At 43.8% G+C, this 18,281-nt stretch overlaps 1 protein-coding gene across 1 annotated transcript in view; it reads right to left on the minus strand.

Moving 5' to 3' along the window:
- The window catches only part of plxnd1 (plexin D1), an 87,868-nt gene that overhangs the window by 19,994 nt on the left and 49,593 nt on the right, over positions 1 to 18,281 (minus strand). The window contains exons 14-19 of the mRNA XM_086033380.1: positions 11,850 to 11,955; positions 10,127 to 10,266; positions 9,697 to 9,876; positions 9,062 to 9,146; positions 7,508 to 7,792; positions 2,941 to 3,090 (exon numbers count right to left, since the gene is read on the minus strand). Coding sequence (XP_085889506.1) covers positions 2,941 to 3,090; positions 7,508 to 7,792; positions 9,062 to 9,146; positions 9,697 to 9,876; positions 10,127 to 10,266; positions 11,850 to 11,955 — 946 coding nt within the window. The remainder of the gene's footprint in view (positions 1 to 2,940; positions 3,091 to 7,507; positions 7,793 to 9,061; positions 9,147 to 9,696; positions 9,877 to 10,126; positions 10,267 to 11,849; positions 11,956 to 18,281) is intronic.

Below are 18,281 nucleotides of genomic sequence, written 5' to 3' on the forward strand. Positions count from 1 at the left end.
AATGACAAACATTATGGGCCCGTTTTTTCAAAGACAGGAGTACGGATATCGGTTTTCAAATGTAGGGAGTAAAAGACACAAAAGTCGTCAGGGGGAAAAAAAAAACCATACAAGTAAAGTACAGATAGCCTACCTGAAAAATGTACTCACGTACAGCAAGAAAGTAGTTTGTTACTTAGCACAACTGTTACTAGTTAAAAAGAAGAGAAAGTCAGAAAAAAATAAATCACGTCGTCTTCACCATTGTGTGAATTTCATGAAGTTGTTCAAGTGTTTCACGTGAAATGGTGACTCACAGAATATATCTTGAAGCCTAACAGAAAGTGTTTTTCGGGTTTCACATGTGCTCACGAGAGGTGTAAAGTAGTGAGCGAGCTCAGTGTCAAAAACAATCGTAATGACTTGCAGGCAGATTTTCATCCAAAGGAATATAAAAGTGCCTTACACAACCCATGTCTGCTTCAGCGATACGCCCAACTCCATTTACGTTTCACAGATGAGATTCAAACCACTGAGGTGCCATTTTGGAGGGGGCGAGTTTGATCACAGCTTGGTTCAAATCCTCATTGTGGCTCCCGCTGCTGCATTAGCTCTTTCCTTCTTTCTTTCTTTTCCAGACAATATGACAAAGTGTCACATTGAATTAAGGGGCAGATGTTCTTTTCTCATCATTTGTTTGTCATGATTACCAGCACATTATCAACTCTTCTCAAGGACTTGTACACTAAATCTACTGTCGCTCTGGGGAAACGTGTTGGTGAAAGTAAGAAGAAAAAAAAAAAAAAAAAAACGGGCTCGCTCCCAACCAACACAAATAGCAATTGTCAAAAAAAGTTTTGTTTTGAAGAACAAGCATAGTAGATTTTATACAAACCCCTCAACAAAAACAATGGTTCCGCACTAGCAGAGAAAAATCTGCTTTTTGAAAAAAAAAAAAAAAAAAAAAAAAAGTATTTGTAAGTATGTTTCAAGGCATGCTGAATCCACATTTTAAGGAATAAGAATGTTTCGGGCAATGCGAAGATTCATGCGGTCGTTAGGACACGCGCAGGTGCATCTGGGACAAATGAGCAAGTGCAGACTTGACAAATGGCCTCGCTGCACGGAGTCACATGACTCACACTAACCCAGATGTGACAAGAAAAGCACTTCCATTTCTGCCTTGTGACCTGACCAGTCAGCAGCAAGGATCTTTCTCGTCCCTCGCCACTTCCTTCCCACTCCTCAGCCGATCCAAACATTCATTGAAAGAGATTAAAAATAATAATAAAAAAAAAATAGAAAATGCCTCCAATCATCCCATAAATCCTATCCACACCCGTTTTCTCATTGGTCCGGAAATTTTTGTAGACTGCGAGAGAGCGCCTTCTTGCATCATTCTGACTGGGTGCAACGGAGGGGAAAATGCCGCTGTTCCGCGTTCCTGTTTCTCTCGGGGTACGAGAAACACGGTTTCCCCTCGTCGGCTCGTCTCCGCTTCAGAGCCATGCTAAATGCAGACATGCAAAAATAGACCGACCGTTCTAAAAGTCAGGGCAGAAATCCAAGAAAAGATATTCACCTCTGCTGACACAATGGGCAAGAACACACACACGCAGGCTGTGATTGCGTCCGTGTTAAATGTCAGCCACTATGGACATGCTACATATGGCCTTCATTTGACCCAAAACTGCACTTTGCTAATTGCAAGTGTTTATTCTCAGACAATGTCATAAAAACACACAGTGGTGGTTTGCGGAGCCCAAAACAAATATTTCTATTTCTGTGCAAAAAAAAAAAAAAAAGAAAAGGAAAAAAAAAAAGGCAAATGGTTTTTGGAGCAGGCAGCATTCTGGCGACAGACTGACATATGTTTCGGAGCTATTTCAGCAAAGCACTCACATTCGGACTCTTGTTTAAATATTGATGAATACTTTCCCCCATAGAAACGGAGCTGAATAGAGGAACGCAAACAGCTGAGAGGAGAATGTCTGCTTTTGCCCCGACTGCAAAGGACTCAAGCTCCATCGTGATGAAGACCTTTTAATTGCGACAAAGACAAAACGAACATCCCGGCGACGAACGCGAACCGCGTGTCAGCATAAGCACATTAGGCCTTTCTGACAAATGATCCGTCTAAAAATGGCGGACCGATGAAGGATTAAGGAGGTAAATGGGAAATACGCGGCAGGTGTCGCAAGTCAAGCATGCGGATGCGAATGACTTTGTGGGTTCTTGTGATTGCTAACACATTGCGGGCCGCGCTACAATTGAACAGCTTGGTGTACAAGTGAGGTCATGCCTCCAGATCGTAGCGAGCAGACAGTTGGCAGCCTGTCAGATATGGGGGAAAAAAAAAAAAATCCCAAATAACCTCAACGAACAAAGACAAACCGCTAGTAGATGACAGAGCACTTCCAATTTCCGCGTCGAATGAGCACGTCCGTGTCGTTAATCCGAGCAACAGAAAAGTCAATTCAGTAGCCAGTCCCTTAACGATCATGTTAACCATGTCCGACTTTCCTTTACATCTGTTTTTTGTTGAAATGCAAATCACAGCCGCTTTTGGTTGCTTGAAGGAATTTACTTCACACAACATCTACTTTTCAACGGACGCTTCGCACATTCAAACCACGCCAATGACATTTGCTTACCATAAGAACGTTTGAGCTTTTGGCACCTGAAAGTACGTGTGCGTCATGGTGCAAAGGCGTATTCTTTGAAATGGTGACACCAAAACAAAACAGCCCGAATGAGTACAGAACATGTCCGCCGAGCTTATTCCGAACGAACCAGGGACTTGCTCGGTTCATAGGACAGGAATGACTGTTACGGAATTGGCAACAAAGTGAGGAAATTTCTATTGAATGCACTTTTCTCTTGACCTCCTTAAATGAGCTTGCGCTATATTTAACAAACTGAAAGCTGCTGTGTTTGCACGGTGGCTGCCGGCATACTTACGGTGACGGGCATCTCGGTCTCGCGGGAGCTGAGCAGGCCGCTGATGGTGCAGTGGAAAAGTTGGTCATTGTGGAAGCTGATGTTACACGGGTAGGGTCCGATCATCACCGAGTATTCGTCCGGCATCAGCTCCAGATCGCTGGGCCCTTTCTGCCACAGGAAGAAACACAAACAGCTGTCAGTGGCGGAGAGTAAAGAGACGCCAGGGAGCCTCGAACAGGGAGCGATAACGCAGGCCGCCGCACAGCTGTCACGCACAGGAAGCCGGCAGACGTCCTTTCGCTTGGGGATGAAGTTCAGCTTGAAACAGCAAATGATCCCACTAACGTAGATGGCCGAGACTAGACAAACAAATACGCTGACGGACACTCTACGATTGCCTAAAATAACTTTCTCAGGCCCTTTGCCGGACGACGTCGGTTGGAAAAAGCAACATAGCAATTGCTAGCCATAGCCAAACATTCATAAAAAAACCTCAAGGATGATATTCAAATCGATGAACAGTCAAACAAAACTAAGGAATATCTATTATCGCCACGGAAAACTAACATCTACCTTTCAAAAAAGCTAGTTAAGTCGAGTCATGTTTATTTGTATACGGTGTCGGCATCCACATAATCGCAATTAGACACCCACGGATTTGCACGTCCGCAGAGTTTCTAGACATTTTCTTCGCCATTTTACCCCCCTTTTTGTGGAAAACAAAATGTTTAACAGCGTTTTTTTAAAGAATACTTCTTAGGTTTGTAAAAGAAATTGCTCGCCCCCCCCCCTGCCACATCACATACCAATGTATTTCATTGGCCGTCACTCATACATGGATGCTATTCACAGGCCCGCCCGGACCCTATACCCTGCGAATAAAAAGGGTCCACTGTACCCCTTAATCACAAGAGTCTCAAAAAGGGCTTCATAAGTCTGTTTATACATCCATCCGTCCGTCCTTCCTTCCTTCCCTACCTCAAATGTCGGTCAACTTTCATAGCCAATGTCTTCATGCTTAGACAACAAGCTAGCTAAGACTGAAGCAACAGCGCCTCTGCTAGTTGTAGCCAAGTAGTGATAACCACTGCACGATTAATCAACCACACACCACTGATGCCTCTTTTTCAAGGTCCTTGCTGACTGATCACAGAGCGGCAGACAAGCATTCACACTCATATTCACACCTACAGACTCAACCAAGCCAACATGCAGGCAAAGAAAATAACACCTTTGTTTTTTGTTTCTGTACAATTGTGTCACACGCCACGCTGGTACCGCACACGAGAAATTCTTGTATGGGTGACTTCTGCTTGTGTCCCGATGCAGTTGTTTGGACTGAGTGTCATGTTTCTCAACGTGGGAGCTACATGGCAGCCAGTGCCTAATCCAGCCGAGAGGGACTTGAATAGCTTCAAGGTTTTTTTTGTAATCCCGCTAATAATAGAGCGGGTCTACATATTGAAGTACCAAGAAGCAAGTCTTGCAGAGTGCTTTTCTTGAGAAATAACTCGAGCAAAATTCAGAGGCATTTAGGTGGAGGTTTGTGAAAACTGAAATCGTGTGAAATAAATCCAGTCAAAAAAACAAACATAAAAATTGTCAACATCTACAAAGAGAATTATCCGTAATTTGACAAGCATTCAAATGATTGATCAGGATCGTTGTAAATCCAAAGAGTCTACAGTTGAAATCATAGTTCAAGAATAGAAAACTGTCCGTATCGGACATTTTCTAACTTCTCTCTTTCTCTTAGGATAACATTATAGCGGGATCAATCTTGAGGAAAGAAAAAAAAAAAAACATGACTCCAGACAAGAAACACAAACAGACCAAGCTGAAATAGCAACATTGTGCGTTAAATCCACAACAGGAAGCACATGATGATTGAAAGAAAGCCGATGCGTTGATAATATTATTATTATTTTTTTGCCTTCACAGTCCCGTAGACTTGCATGAACAGATTGCAAAAGGCTTTTGTTCCTCGGTCAAATGACCTGATCATGAAGAGAAAAGCCAATTAAATGTCACTATTTGCTTTTCCCGCAGCCAAGTGGCAAATGTGGGGCTTTGACTGCGAGACTGTTTGTGTTTCAAGGCTCATCTTTTCATTCCACATTTCTCAGCAATTAACTTGGCCAACATAACGATGGGATTACCAACAGGGAGCAACGCCAAAATAAGGAAAGTGAGAGCCAATTTTGATGGAAGTGCAATCCCTCTTTTTTTTTTTTCCCAAAAGTGAGGAAGTGTGTGAGTATGTGTGTGCGCGTGTGTTTATCACGAGTGTGCTTCCTTGCTTTGATTGCACCCTGAAGGCCCACTCCTGTCGCCAGTGCAGGATGCCACCTCCCAGGTCTCTGTCAACAAATACTTCCGAATACACGCATACATGCTGACACGAAAAGCATCACGCCATCGTGAAAAAACATATGTTGCAGCATCTTGTAAAATGTGCACGAGCCCATACGCAACACCAACAACTGACACTTTGTCAAAAAAGAAGAAGAAAAAAAAGATCAACCCAAACCAAACCGAGCCACGTTTCAGCTCCGCTCCTTATTTTCACCTTTGCTTGACAGCCCCCGTTCCTAATAAAGAAACACTGTCTTTCCTTCTTTTCAGCCTAGTTTCTGCCTCCAGGTCAACCACAAGTTGAATTTCAAGTCTCAAAATAAAAACAGGGAACAACACGAGCCATTGACGCGCACACGCTGGCTGGCTAACGTAAAGGGGAAGCAGCACGCCAGCGTGGGCCTGAGACTGCAGCGCTAGCTAGCATGTCACGTCACGTGGCGTCACGCGGTGTTGAAGCGGGAAGCCCTCTGGCTGGCTGGATGGATCCGTGCAGACAGGTGCTTGACAAGTCGCGACAACACAGGTACATGGGAGCTCAACCACCCCCCCCCCCCTCACCCCGCACCCCACAGCGCCCACACGAGAAGCCGCCGCATCTCCTGGGAAACGGCCTTTAAAGTGTTTTCGACGCCCGTGGTCTATGTGAATATGTAGACGGCAACAGGGAGCCCCCGCAGTGGAAGCATTTCAGTTTACCACAAAGCTTCCTCTGCACACAAACTATAAACAAGCCACTTGCTCACTCTCTTAATTGCATGTTTATTATCACTTGCTTTTCTTGCTTTACTTCACCCTACAACAGTGCTTCTCAAACTTTCTAAACCAACTACCGTGTCAAAAAAAATAAATACTTAAATGCTCTCCAACTAGCACCGTTACGACCAACATTAAAATACAGTAGCTTAGGAGGCCTGAGTGTTCATTAAAAATAAGACCAAAGCTTTATTCCTAAAAAGCATATTTGATCATATTGTAGTACACTGTAACATTATGCGGTTCGCACATGAGCACTGCGCTCAAAAACAGTAAAGTAATTGGAAAAAAAAATAAAATAATGAAACCAAAATCCATTGCCTATAAAGGTTAAATAAAACCTGTCTGTAAATACATGGCTAAAAATAAACATTTCCTAAATAATATTTGAAAATGTTTTGAATTTAATTAAATACAACCGAACGGTACATAGGGCAAGGATTCGTTCACGTACTACAACTGGTACTCATAACACACTTTGACAATCGCCGATATAAAAAAAACAAAAACATCTTTTGTATGCGTGTGTCGAGAAGGACGTAAGCTCGAGCTTTTGCAGACGAACATGACATGTTGATGGATTGCAATTTGCACCATCAGGTCAAAACTCCGCACAATTGTGGTTTAGGATATCTGGAACACATGGTTGACGAGCATTCATCATACCAGCATAATATCAGAAGACCGCTGTTACTCTTTGACAAATGTTTGAATGTGGTCCCGAGGAGTGACTGCGCTCGCTCTCTCTCTCTCTCGGAAAACCACAACGAACAAAATGTGCTGCAGTGAGTGAAGCAGACCTCAATAGAAAATGTGCTAATGCAATTTCCAGCGGAATGAAATGATGGTTTTGATATCAGTTAAAAATAGAGTTAGCTTATTATGATATTCTTCTATGCTTTCATTGTCTGACATCCACTATGGACTTTTATATCCAAAAACCCCAAATTGCTCTTAAGAAATCATTTAAATCTGTTTGTAAATATTCAACTGTGGATTTGAACTGTCCGAAGTCGTTTGTCTTTCTTCTCCATTCACGATTACGCTGAACTGTAGTCTGTGTTTGAAGCTCTGGGATAGACCCTGGAAAAGACTAACAAGACTTGTAGACGGAGGACAAATGGCCAAAATTCAGCAGCACACTGGGTTTTGGCAACATTCTGGTCACCGATTTAAAGTATTTAAATGCCCGTTTTATCCAGCCGTGGTGCATGCATATCACATCCCACCTATTCCCCGCCCAACGAGGATCAACAGATTTTGCAACACATGTAGACCTAAGCCTTTTTTGCCATTTTTGTACAGGCACCACAAGTGTCTGCTATTGAAATCTGTGAAATGTGAAACACTCTCCTAATCACTGTCACAAGTTCCAAAATGCAGTTTTAAGGGTCATCAGCTTCATGAAGACACCGCGAATGATCCCGAATGTGTTTTGGATGAAGACTGAATGTTTTGCAGTCATGTGACTCACATTGATAATGAGTGTCAGCTGCTCCCCTGGATGATGTTTAATCAACTTCTCCTTGTTGGCAGTGAAGAACTGAGGATCCTCGACGTATTCCAACAGGAAGTGACCTGTATGCAGCTCCTCTTCGTCTTCGTCCTCCTCTTCTTCCTCTGCCTCAATACCAGAGGCGAAGGGGCGGTCCCCCGCGTAGAGGACTCCATTCAGGTAGAACTGCACCGAGGTCGGCTGGGACTGACTGGAGGGCGGCGACGGACACGTGATCGCGGAGGGTGAAACAACGGCGCACAGCTGAAAACAGACCAGCAAGAACGGGAAGTGATGTACGGTTACAGTCTGGCCACCTTCATTGGGATTAGACCGCTCAAAATAAGTGACATTTATGCTACAGAAAGAGACAATATATATTTTTTTGAGCATAGTTTACCCCCTCCCACACCCTTTAAGCGAAATGAAACTTTTTAAAAACAACTCAACTTAACACAAAAACTGAATTTATAACGCAAATAAATTGCAAGAACATAGTTTAAGTATTGTAGTGTTTGCGTGTTAGATATGTGCCTTTAAGAGGTAGAGCCCGGGGCGGTGGGGTGACATGTTGGCGAGTCCGCGTGTGAGTGTCCTGGTGTAAGCCGTGGCCCACAGCAGCTCCTGCGTGAGGTGCTCATTGTGAATGTACTGAATAGGCAAAACGGTGTTAGCGGGTGGCAGAAAAATATTTGGCTAGCACTGACGTGAACTGAAAAACATGACAAAAACTACTTGTTTGGGCTGGATTGTTGTGCCATCAGATACAGTATACCCCAAAAGCGTTCGGCATGTATTGAACTATTACTCATATTTGACATTTGAAAAACATGACAAAAACTACTTGTTTGGGCTGGATTGTTGTGCCATCAGATACAGTATATCCCAAAAGCGTTCGGTATGTATTGAACTATTACTCATATTTGACATCCAATGATGAAATGAAATCAGTGAAATGTGTGGGTGGGGAAAATCAATCGAGTGGATGTCATTACATTTGCACAAATACAAGTAGCCACTGGAAAGAAAAGCTCCATCATCGGGTTTGTGTAAGACATTTTCTCGCAGCAGATTGTTATCTTGGGTTTTCTTTACTTAATCCATCAAAACAAAATGGCAGGCCTGCTAGCTAACGACCGCGCTGTACTTTCCATTCGAGCGCCAAAATAGCACGTCTTTGGCTTTAATCCGAGCGACAGAAAAATCCATTCATTAACCAGTGGCCCCATGATCATGCTAACCAGGTCTGAATTTCCACCACGTCTACTTTTGAGTCAACTCAATCAAGTAATATCTTCTCTTTGACGGACACTTCACACTTTCAAACTACGGTGGTAGAGAAGAATGCAAAACTCGTCATTGAAGCCATTGGCTCCGTTTTCTCAATGGCTGTGCCTTACTCAAGTGACATGTTGTAGTTTGTTTACAAGATGGCCTGAGCGTTTTGCCACCAGGAAGTACAGTACGTGCATGTGACGACGGCACGGCTTAACGTCGTAAGCGTGTTCGCACAAAGTGCGCGTGATGACTCACACTTTGTCCAATTCCTGGCACCTGCATGGTGGCACTCTGCACCAGGTCAAATCCGTGGCCCACCACTGTGATGGTCCTGCCGCCGCTGCAACACACACACACACACAAAATGTAAACAACAGCGCCAGCACTGAACGATTTCAGGGAAAGATTGAATCGTGATATCTCTGACAGATATTGCGATCTTGATTCTATTCACGATTTAAAAAAAAAAAAAAAAATCTAAGCGTCAGGGCAATATTCAGTAACGTTTACAAATATGACAGAAAATGATCATACCATCAAAACATTAAAAGCTATTTATATATTTACACGCAAGGACACTAACGAGGCTGCGAGGGAGGCAGTCCAAGTACTTTGCTGTCATAAATATATAAATGTGTAATTATGTGTGGTACTGTATGTAAAATGTTTTACATTTTATGCAAATGTACATGCACATTCTACATAAATGTAAGACCATATGCTAATTGTTCTTTGTATTTTTGTGATAAATTTTCTTCAAATGGAGACTGAGGGCCGGGCGATGTGTTTACATGTGGAGATGGAAGGGGTTGGTTTCTGGGTATTTGTTTTTTTTTTTTTTTTTTTTTTTTTGGTCGGTCAGCTCTCGCGTCACGTGACGTGCGACCTACCTGAGGAAGCTCCTATCGGGCTTGATGAAGCTGATCGTGGGGTTCTTCTCATACATATACGCGGTGCTCAGTTGTTCACTCTGACACGACGTGTTCTCAAACTCGACACACACTCGCACGGACTCGCTGCTTGCCTGCAGGGCTGGAGGCATGGTGCACTGAATAGTCTCATCCGATTGCCTAAAAGACAGGAAAAGGACTTCAACAAAGCACCGTCTTCCATCCGTAAGATAGATCCGTTTTAGAAATGTTTTCATCCGGAATATCTCTTCCCTCTTCATGGTTCAAGCCATCTCGGAATACAAAAGTCTTTCACTTACAAGAAGCAATGTTTCAAGCTTTAATTCATCAAGTAGCATTTGTATCTTTTATTATTGACACGCCCGAGAGGACCGGAGCCTTTATTTCCGACTACAGAATGATTACTTACTCCGTGATGATGCATTCCAGCGTGTTGTTGACCATGACTCGAACCCGAGAACCAATTCCCAGGTGTTCCCCGCTGATGGTCACTCTGGTTCCTCCGGCGCGGGAACCTTTCCTCGGCTCCATGGAGACCATCTTTGGGACCTGAACGCAAACAACAAGAGGAGGATCATGTATTGCCCTCTGTGCTGAAATTCCATTTACATCCACAACTCCTGATTTGGGGCTTTAGAGCCTTGCTCAAGGGGACCTCGGCAGCCTCTCCAGCAATTTGGTCTGTCGGTCATCTGCTCTCTGGTGGGTTGTCAAACCTGACACCTTCCTGTCCCCGGGCCAAGTACTTCAAGCCCAAATCCTTCCAGACTAAGCCGCAAATGTGCTCTCGGCTTTGACAGCTTGTCACTTGTTAGTAAACAGATGTTAGGAGAACTAATGTGCTGGTGAAAAGGGCAAAGGAAAATCCGTTTTTATTGTTTTACCGTGGAAGGAAGCTATGTGTTGGAAGTAAAAAGTGGTCAAAAATGTAAAGACAAAGTTTTCCAGCATAAAAGTTTGTTTTTGACAATTCCGTTTGGGTGTGTAAATGTGCTTAGTGCGCAGTCACGTTTAAGTAATAAATCTGCTTTTGGCCACCCAGCATGATCTTTTCCTCAAGCTTGAAAAGGCAGAACATCTTTCACTGTGTGCGCTGCTTTCCGGCGCTGACAAAAAAAAAAAAAAAAAAACGCAACTTTTCCTCAAGCTTTGGGGTTTAAATACCTCGTCTTCTCACGTTGACCGAGACAGCTGCTGACTGTGGCAACAGCTCAGTGAAGGCGAGTGTGAAGACGGGAGAAACCTGAAGCTTGCGCGATCGCTACTGTTCGCACACACAAACACGAGGTGCGGGGCCGGTTGAAAATGAATATCCAACTCGGCGTCAGCATTCCCGCTCGGTCCGAAGCCTCTACCCCTGGGTGAACTTCGCCTCTGGGCGAAAGCTCTCATCCTGGCTGACAGGATTCACTTCCTCAGCATGTACACGGAGGAGACCTATTGTGTGTTTGGGCGCCTAAGCGGGCGTAAGGAGGCAGATGTTTCCTTCCTGAGGCTTGACGAAAGAGATAGAGACAAATATCCTGTCTCCAAAACCATTTTCCCTTTCTTCCACTCTTTTCCCTTTGACGGCCTGTAGTCGATTGCTTTTAGACTGAAACATCTCAAGGCCTGGGAGGCCAAAAGGGAGTTTTCCAGAGCTGTGCACTGTCATGCTTGCTGTCCCGGACTTCCTTTGTCCTTACATATCAAGTGAGGTCTCAAGATCGGGGGTTGATTTATCCTCCGGGCAGGGTCGCCACTAGAAGCTGCTCATATGATGGACTGCTTGAGCCTCGCTGAATATTAAAACCTCTATGCCTGTAAATAATATGACACAAGCAGGTTTTTATGGGTATTTCCATCGCCGCAAACCCTTCATCTAATGGGAGCCTGCATGGGCCGAGGTCAATTAACACAACCGCCGAGCACAGCCGGCGGACGTTATTTGTTTTTACTGGCAGCCGGCGCAGAATGACAATGGTGCCGGGTTATGCTGCTCCGCTAAACGTTTGAAGATTCCCACACCCTCGCATTCTTCCGAGCCATAAAGCGCATCTGTTAACACTCAGCTGGCTCGTTGGGGAGGACTCTCCCGGTGGGTAGCGGGAAACAAGGGAAGAACGCGGAAGTTTGCAAGACCGAATACTCACCAAATAGGAGAAGCTCTCCTTTGACTTGCCCGTCCCACTCTGAGCCACGTCCACTTGGACGATATCCGTCGCATCAAGCGGAGACCTCCCAGTGACACACACCAGCCTGCACAAATCGCAAGACGCAGGCCAACTCTTTATGATATCTGGAGAGCACTCAAGAATTCAGTCTCTTCAATAACGTTCGCAAAAACAATGAAAGAACAATACACGAAACAGGAAGAGGGAGAGGTGATGGATCTCGGCGATCTCGGGGTTATGAACTCATTCATCAGACCTTATTGCATTTGCATGTGAAATCCAATAAGCCCTATGATATTAGGCGAGCTAAAGTTCACAGTACCTCAGACCAGATGTGTCAAGCCACATGGGAGGCTCGTTTTCTAGCCTTCTGGCTGTCATTTAGCCACAGGTGTCACCAGAGACATCGCGCCACGTGAAGCACCCAGGAAGAGCAACCAAACAGTATGGGGGGGGGGGGGCCCACCTAAAGCTGGACCAAACCTTTACCACCTTAGTAAATCCGCTGAGTGCCTGATTTACTAAGATCCCAAATAAAGGGCCCTAAATTGCGTGGTCACTCTCTTAAGATTGAACTTTTGATAACTTGTTGTTTGTTTACTTGTTTAGACACTGTTTTCCTTCCTTAGGAAAAAGGTAGGTTGCACAAAATGCAGCCGTTTCCGCTGGACTCAGAATCTGCGCTGATCTCAAATCTAAAATGGGGCATCAATGTCATTTACTGGTCTTTGCTCATCATTAAAGGTGTTTCCAAGTTTGAAATTTACAGTGGAGTGGCATCAGTCACTCCCCCGCCCATCCCCGTTGAAAATAACGTGATAGACAAGTATACATGTCAATGGCAGTGAATGAGTTTTAAAAGTTGGGACAGCACACCCAAAAAAGTGCCCCGTGAGAAGCCAGAAGCAATTGCCACAGTGTGCTGAAAAGACCCAGACACAAGGAAATGCAGAGTTGAAAGGTCATAGGTGATATGGCATGACTCCTTCTTGTGACTGCTGAAGAAGTCAGCAGGGATATTCACGATTTCCCAAAATTGCATTGCTAAAATAGACAATATGCCAATTGTTAGTTTCCGCCATTTCAAACACAAGTGGAAAAGATCCAGTCATTTTGCCTGCGCCTCCTCGCTTCAGTGAATGCACTCACGGTTTTGCACAGCCGCGGCGGTTTGCACCCGACTTTCAATTGAGACTCAAAATGTGCTACAGCGATTCGCCCCTGTGCGTGTTAAATCACTCTATATGTGTCTGCTCCTTCGAGGACATGAAAAACGAGCTGTGTGGCAATTTTGCCCACTTTGCAGACGCAACCCTGAATGCCCCCAGTTAAGAGATCAGCTCCCACATCTGTTTGCTTGAGCAATCATTCAAATTTTTGTACGCACAAACCTTTTGGTAAATCAGGCCCTGCGAGTTTTATTTAGTCAGCTGCTTGGTGCTTTGACACTTTTGAGAGCAGGGGCGCATGATTGACAGAGGAATTTACAGTACATACAGTGTGCGGCAGAGCTGCGGTGCATGTGGGAGAGGTGTGACAAGACACGTGTGTGTGTGTGTGTGGGGGGGGGGGGGGGTGAGCTTGCTTGTGGCTGAGGAGCTGCTGATGAAACGAGAGCTCTCACACACAGACTACAGCAATGCTGATATGCTGTCACTGGTCATCAATGGGCCCACATTTTGTGGCGCCGACCCTTGGATACTAAATAAATCCTGGGAGAAATGATTACCGGTAGTTTTCTACTCATCAAATCAGTTTAAAATAAGACTTGTCTTGTTTTTCCACCCCAGCTGCAATTATTCCAAACCTAGTCAAAGACCTTCCACCTTTCCCCTCCCTAATGAAGTCCTTTGTTGTGTTGGCGGTGTGCTTTGGGTCATTTTCTTGTTCCGTGATGAAGCTTCTGCTGATTAGTTTGGATGCATTTTTCTGTCAATTGCGAGACAAATTGGTTATTTTAGACTGCAGAATTCATTCTGCTTGCTGCTACTATCATGAGGTCATCATCAATGATGACTAATGAGCCTGTTCCAGAAGCAGCCGTGCAAGGCCGAGACGTGACATTTCCTCCACCATGCTTCCCAGATTAGCTTGAATGTTTTGGACCTTTAAAGCGGAAGTCAACCCAAACATATTTTATTCAAGAATATGTTCGCAGCAGGCCCGCTAATTGAAACACGGCATTCTGATTAATTTTACACTTGTGGAATATACATCAAGCAGCAAAATCCACTCGTTTTTAGCCATCTCTGGGGGCGGACATTTTGTCTTCTGTCGACTAAAAATGACATCACAACTGCTCACAACGACCAATCACGGCTGACCTGTTTTCTGAATCTGGGCCATGATTGGTCGTTGTGAGTAGTTGTGATGTCATTTTTAGTCGACAGAAGACAAAATGTCCGCCTCCAGAGATGGCTAAAAGTGAGTGGATTAACACTTATTCCACAAATGCAATATTTATCAGAATGCCCTGTTTCAACTAGTGGGCTTGCATAGAACATATTCTTGAAAAAAATATGTTTGGGTTGACTTCCGCTTTAAGTGGATCCTTTCTTTCTCCTTTCGCACCTTGGCCTTTTGATCACTTTGGTAGAGGTTAACCTTGGTCTCATTAGTCCGTAAAAGTTTGTTCCCAAACTTTTGTGGATCATCTCTGTACTTCTTTGCAAAATCCAATCTGCCCTTCGAATTGTTTTTGCTGATGAGTGGTTTGCATCTTCAACAGGTGTATTGTGATAGCTTCACCCTGCTCTGTGCAGGATGCCATTGATGTCACTGACCGTTGTCTTTGTGTGTTTCCTCGCAGCTCTCACAATGTTTCTGCCATCAGCTGCTGTTGATAGCTTTAACTGACCCGTTTGATCTCTTGCTCAGGAAATCTGTGGTTTCTCTCTTTTTCAGGTCGGTCCAAATTGTTTTATTGGCTATGCCCAAATGTTTGTTCAATAGCGTTGATGTATTTCACCTCTTCAGCTTCAACATTGTTTTTCTCCCATCGGCAGTTTATTTGTGTATTTATTGAACATATAAACGGAAGGAAGTCAAACGATTTAATAGAAGAAAAAACAGACGGCCAGCATTAAGCGGTGTTTACATGTTCAAAGAGGAATTGGAAGAAGTATAGAACATACGTAGTCCTACCCCTACCCTTATCTAGTCCTATAACTGTCTGGTCTTTGTTTGCCTAACAGCAAATGTAGTTTTCCCAGGTGACACCCAACGCCCAAAACAAGTAATGTTTAAGCAATCAATCTAAAGGGAAACACGTGAGCAACTAGAAACACCCATCAGTCGCATGTTCCAATACTTTTGCTCACTCGAAAAGTGGGTGGCATCAAACAACTGTCCTGAGTTGTTTGACATGTCTGAACTTGAAGGGGAAGTCAACGCAAACATTTTTGTTTCAAGAATATGTTCTATGCAAGACCACTAGTTGAAACAGGGCATTCTGATAAATATTGCGTTTGTGGAATAAGTGTTAATCCACTCGCTTTTAGACGACATTTTGTCTTCTGTCGACTGAAAATGACATCACAACTGCTCACAGTGACCAATCACGGTTCAGATTCAGAAAACAGGTCAGTCGTGATTGGTCGTTGTGAGCAGTTGTGATGTCATTTTCAGCAAAATGGCCGCCCCCACAGATGGCTAAAAATTAGTGGATTAAAACTTATTCCACAAACGCAATATTTATCGGAATTCCGTGTTTCAACTAGTGGGCTTGCATAGAACATATTCTTGAAAAAAAATATCTTTGGGTTGACTTCTGCTTTAAAAAACAAAAACAAAAAAACATGTCTGAACGTTTGTCTCATATTCATTTTTTGATCGGAAACCCAAATGTCTTAAGCATACAACAAAAAACAAAGGAATTGACCTTGCTGCTTCAACACTTTTGGAGGAGACTGCACATAGTCAAAGAACAAAAAGGTGAACAAATGAATTTTTTTAAGCAAGATTTAAACCCAAGCTGCAGGCAGGCGGTTGGGCGCAGCTAATTCCACAGTTTAGGGCCCTCAAGACCAAAAAGGCAGAAGATGATACAGAATTGTCCCCCCTGCTACCCCCCCCAGTTAACTCATGTTGGACCTGACAAGTCACCCTGCTGGCTCACCACCTCAAAAGAGCTTTTATGGTCTTTGCTTTGTGATCTGGAGCCCAGTCTTACTCAAACAGCATGTGAGTAACTCGTCTGCAACCATCATGCATTTTTGTTTGGTCTTGGCGTAGGTCCGCACTCTCTCGGGTACTCTTGTTTCTGCTGTGTTTACAAATTTTAGCGATTCTTTTGTTCAGCTTGGCATCGTTTTACCTCTCTTTAATGTCAAGTCTTATGTTTTTCCAACTAAAATAATAAAAACGAAATTGTTTTGAACTCCCCCCAAACCAGAACTTAAGAAGCATGAGAAAAACACACACACACTCATAAATAACTCAACAGATTGGCTGACTGAAGCGAACCTGCACTGACAGCCTTCACTTGACACACCTATTAATTACAAGTGCCTCATTTCACAAGTGTGTAATGATCTCATATTCAAATTAGACGGGCGGTCACGGGCTGCTGCATCATTTCATGTAGCGACAGAAACATGATGAATGGGACGTACACAATCAGTATGTAGAAGCTATGATCAAATGTTAGCTTGTGCCTTTAAGCAATATGCGGTTTGTATGTGTGTATGTGCCGAGTGTTTTGATAATGTCCGAGAATGTGAGTCAAAGGACACGCACACTCCAAATAGAAGCAGGCGGGCCAGACCGGGCCGGACTGACCCCCGCTCCACATTCTCGCCAGCCCACTGCTGAAATGCTATTGGCTTGAGCGGGCCATGTTTTGGCTAGTTGAGAAGACGGCTCTCCCGTTGATGGCGACGCTCATCAACAATCAGGTCTGTTTGCGTCTGGCTGATGGAGTGTTTGACTAACTGTAAAGTGCGAGGCCCCTCATTGACAGAAAAGCAATCAAAGACCATTGAAATGTTGACGGTTTATGAGCGTGCGTTTCGTTTGAGGACTCAATTTTGAACTATTTTCAATTTAATTGTGATTCTTTTCGCTGCAATTCGATTTGATATTGATTTAAATGCTATCAATTCAGGAAGATAGATCGAAAAATATCAATTTGCACAGTATTAATCTATATGAGCATATTGGGTGCAAAAGTGAAAAAAAAACATGACAGCTGTGTACAGTATAAACACTGAAAGACACTGCATGTTAATTTATATAATAAATGATATTTCCTTCCTAATGGGAATTGTGATAAATATTTTTTAAAATCTGCCTTTTGTGCGTTTCCCGTGTTCCAGATTTACGCGGGAATCCAAAATGCCCCCAAGCGTCAGATTTAAAAGTTGAAGGCGTCGGCTTCACGCTGCTGCTACTGCTTGCTTTGGTCGCCTTTTTTTTTTTTTTTTTTTGGTCGAGTGTGGCATTCTACCATACCTTTGCTCGTAATTATGGATGATAACGCAACACAAAAAAATGCAGCAGGAACAAAGCAATGGCTCGTAAAAAAAATAAATAAATAAAGAATTAAAAAAAAGAAATTATGGGTGTTTGAGTGCTCGTAGGTCTTGCAAGTTGTAAGTACCACTGCGTAGTGTGTTATACATGTTTATCAGACGCTTATGCTGGCAGTGCAGTTCTTGCAAGTAAGCACATCCGACAACACTGCGGCTCTGTTTTGAGTTCGACATGATAGTGCTTGAAAAGGGCAGATGTTCGTCATCTATTATGTAAATGATTCCGACAAAGATGTCAAAGTAGGACCAACACCTGAACAGTTTGCTTACGGACACATTTTCTGACAGCCTGCTCAAAAAAAGGACTTGGCCGCGTAATTTCATATTTGATGGGTGGGGATGAATGTAAAGACTTGAAATGAATGTGATGACAAAGGATCACATCCAATTACATCAAGCAGCCACTGGACGCGATGTGCTGACGACATCAAATGCGCTGACATGTTGTGATTTGTGGAGGATATACTTTGCTGTCATAACAAACAGCCAATGAAAAACAAGATGAGCTCATTGCTGGAGTGAAACGGGGTTCACTGCTTGTTGTGAAATTGGGTCGGGGGCAGACGGAGTGGCAGGTTGGAGTCGCGGGTCACACCCACACCTGCTTTTAATGCAATGACTGGCTCCAGCGGAGCGCAACCAGATAAACGTTTCCATTTGAGCTGCTCCAGGAAGTTTGAATGTATTTGGAAAGTTGCTGACTTCCATCCAGCTCTGTTATGACGGCCGACCTTGCTGTCGCCATGGTTACGCTGCGATAATCCCTCAGCTATGGAGTCATTTCAAAGTAAGAATCGGGTTGCATACAAATAGTTGTGAACTGGTGATAACTTGATGTATGAAAAGACAAATATGCTAGCATTGTATGATGGTAAGATGC

This window comes from Filicampus tigris, chromosome 1 (genome assembly GCF_054856515.1).
Source record: "Filicampus tigris isolate MCC_2025a chromosome 1, RoL_Ftig_1.0, whole genome shotgun sequence".
Taxonomy (NCBI): Eukaryota; Metazoa; Chordata; class Actinopteri; order Syngnathiformes; family Syngnathidae; genus Filicampus; species Filicampus tigris.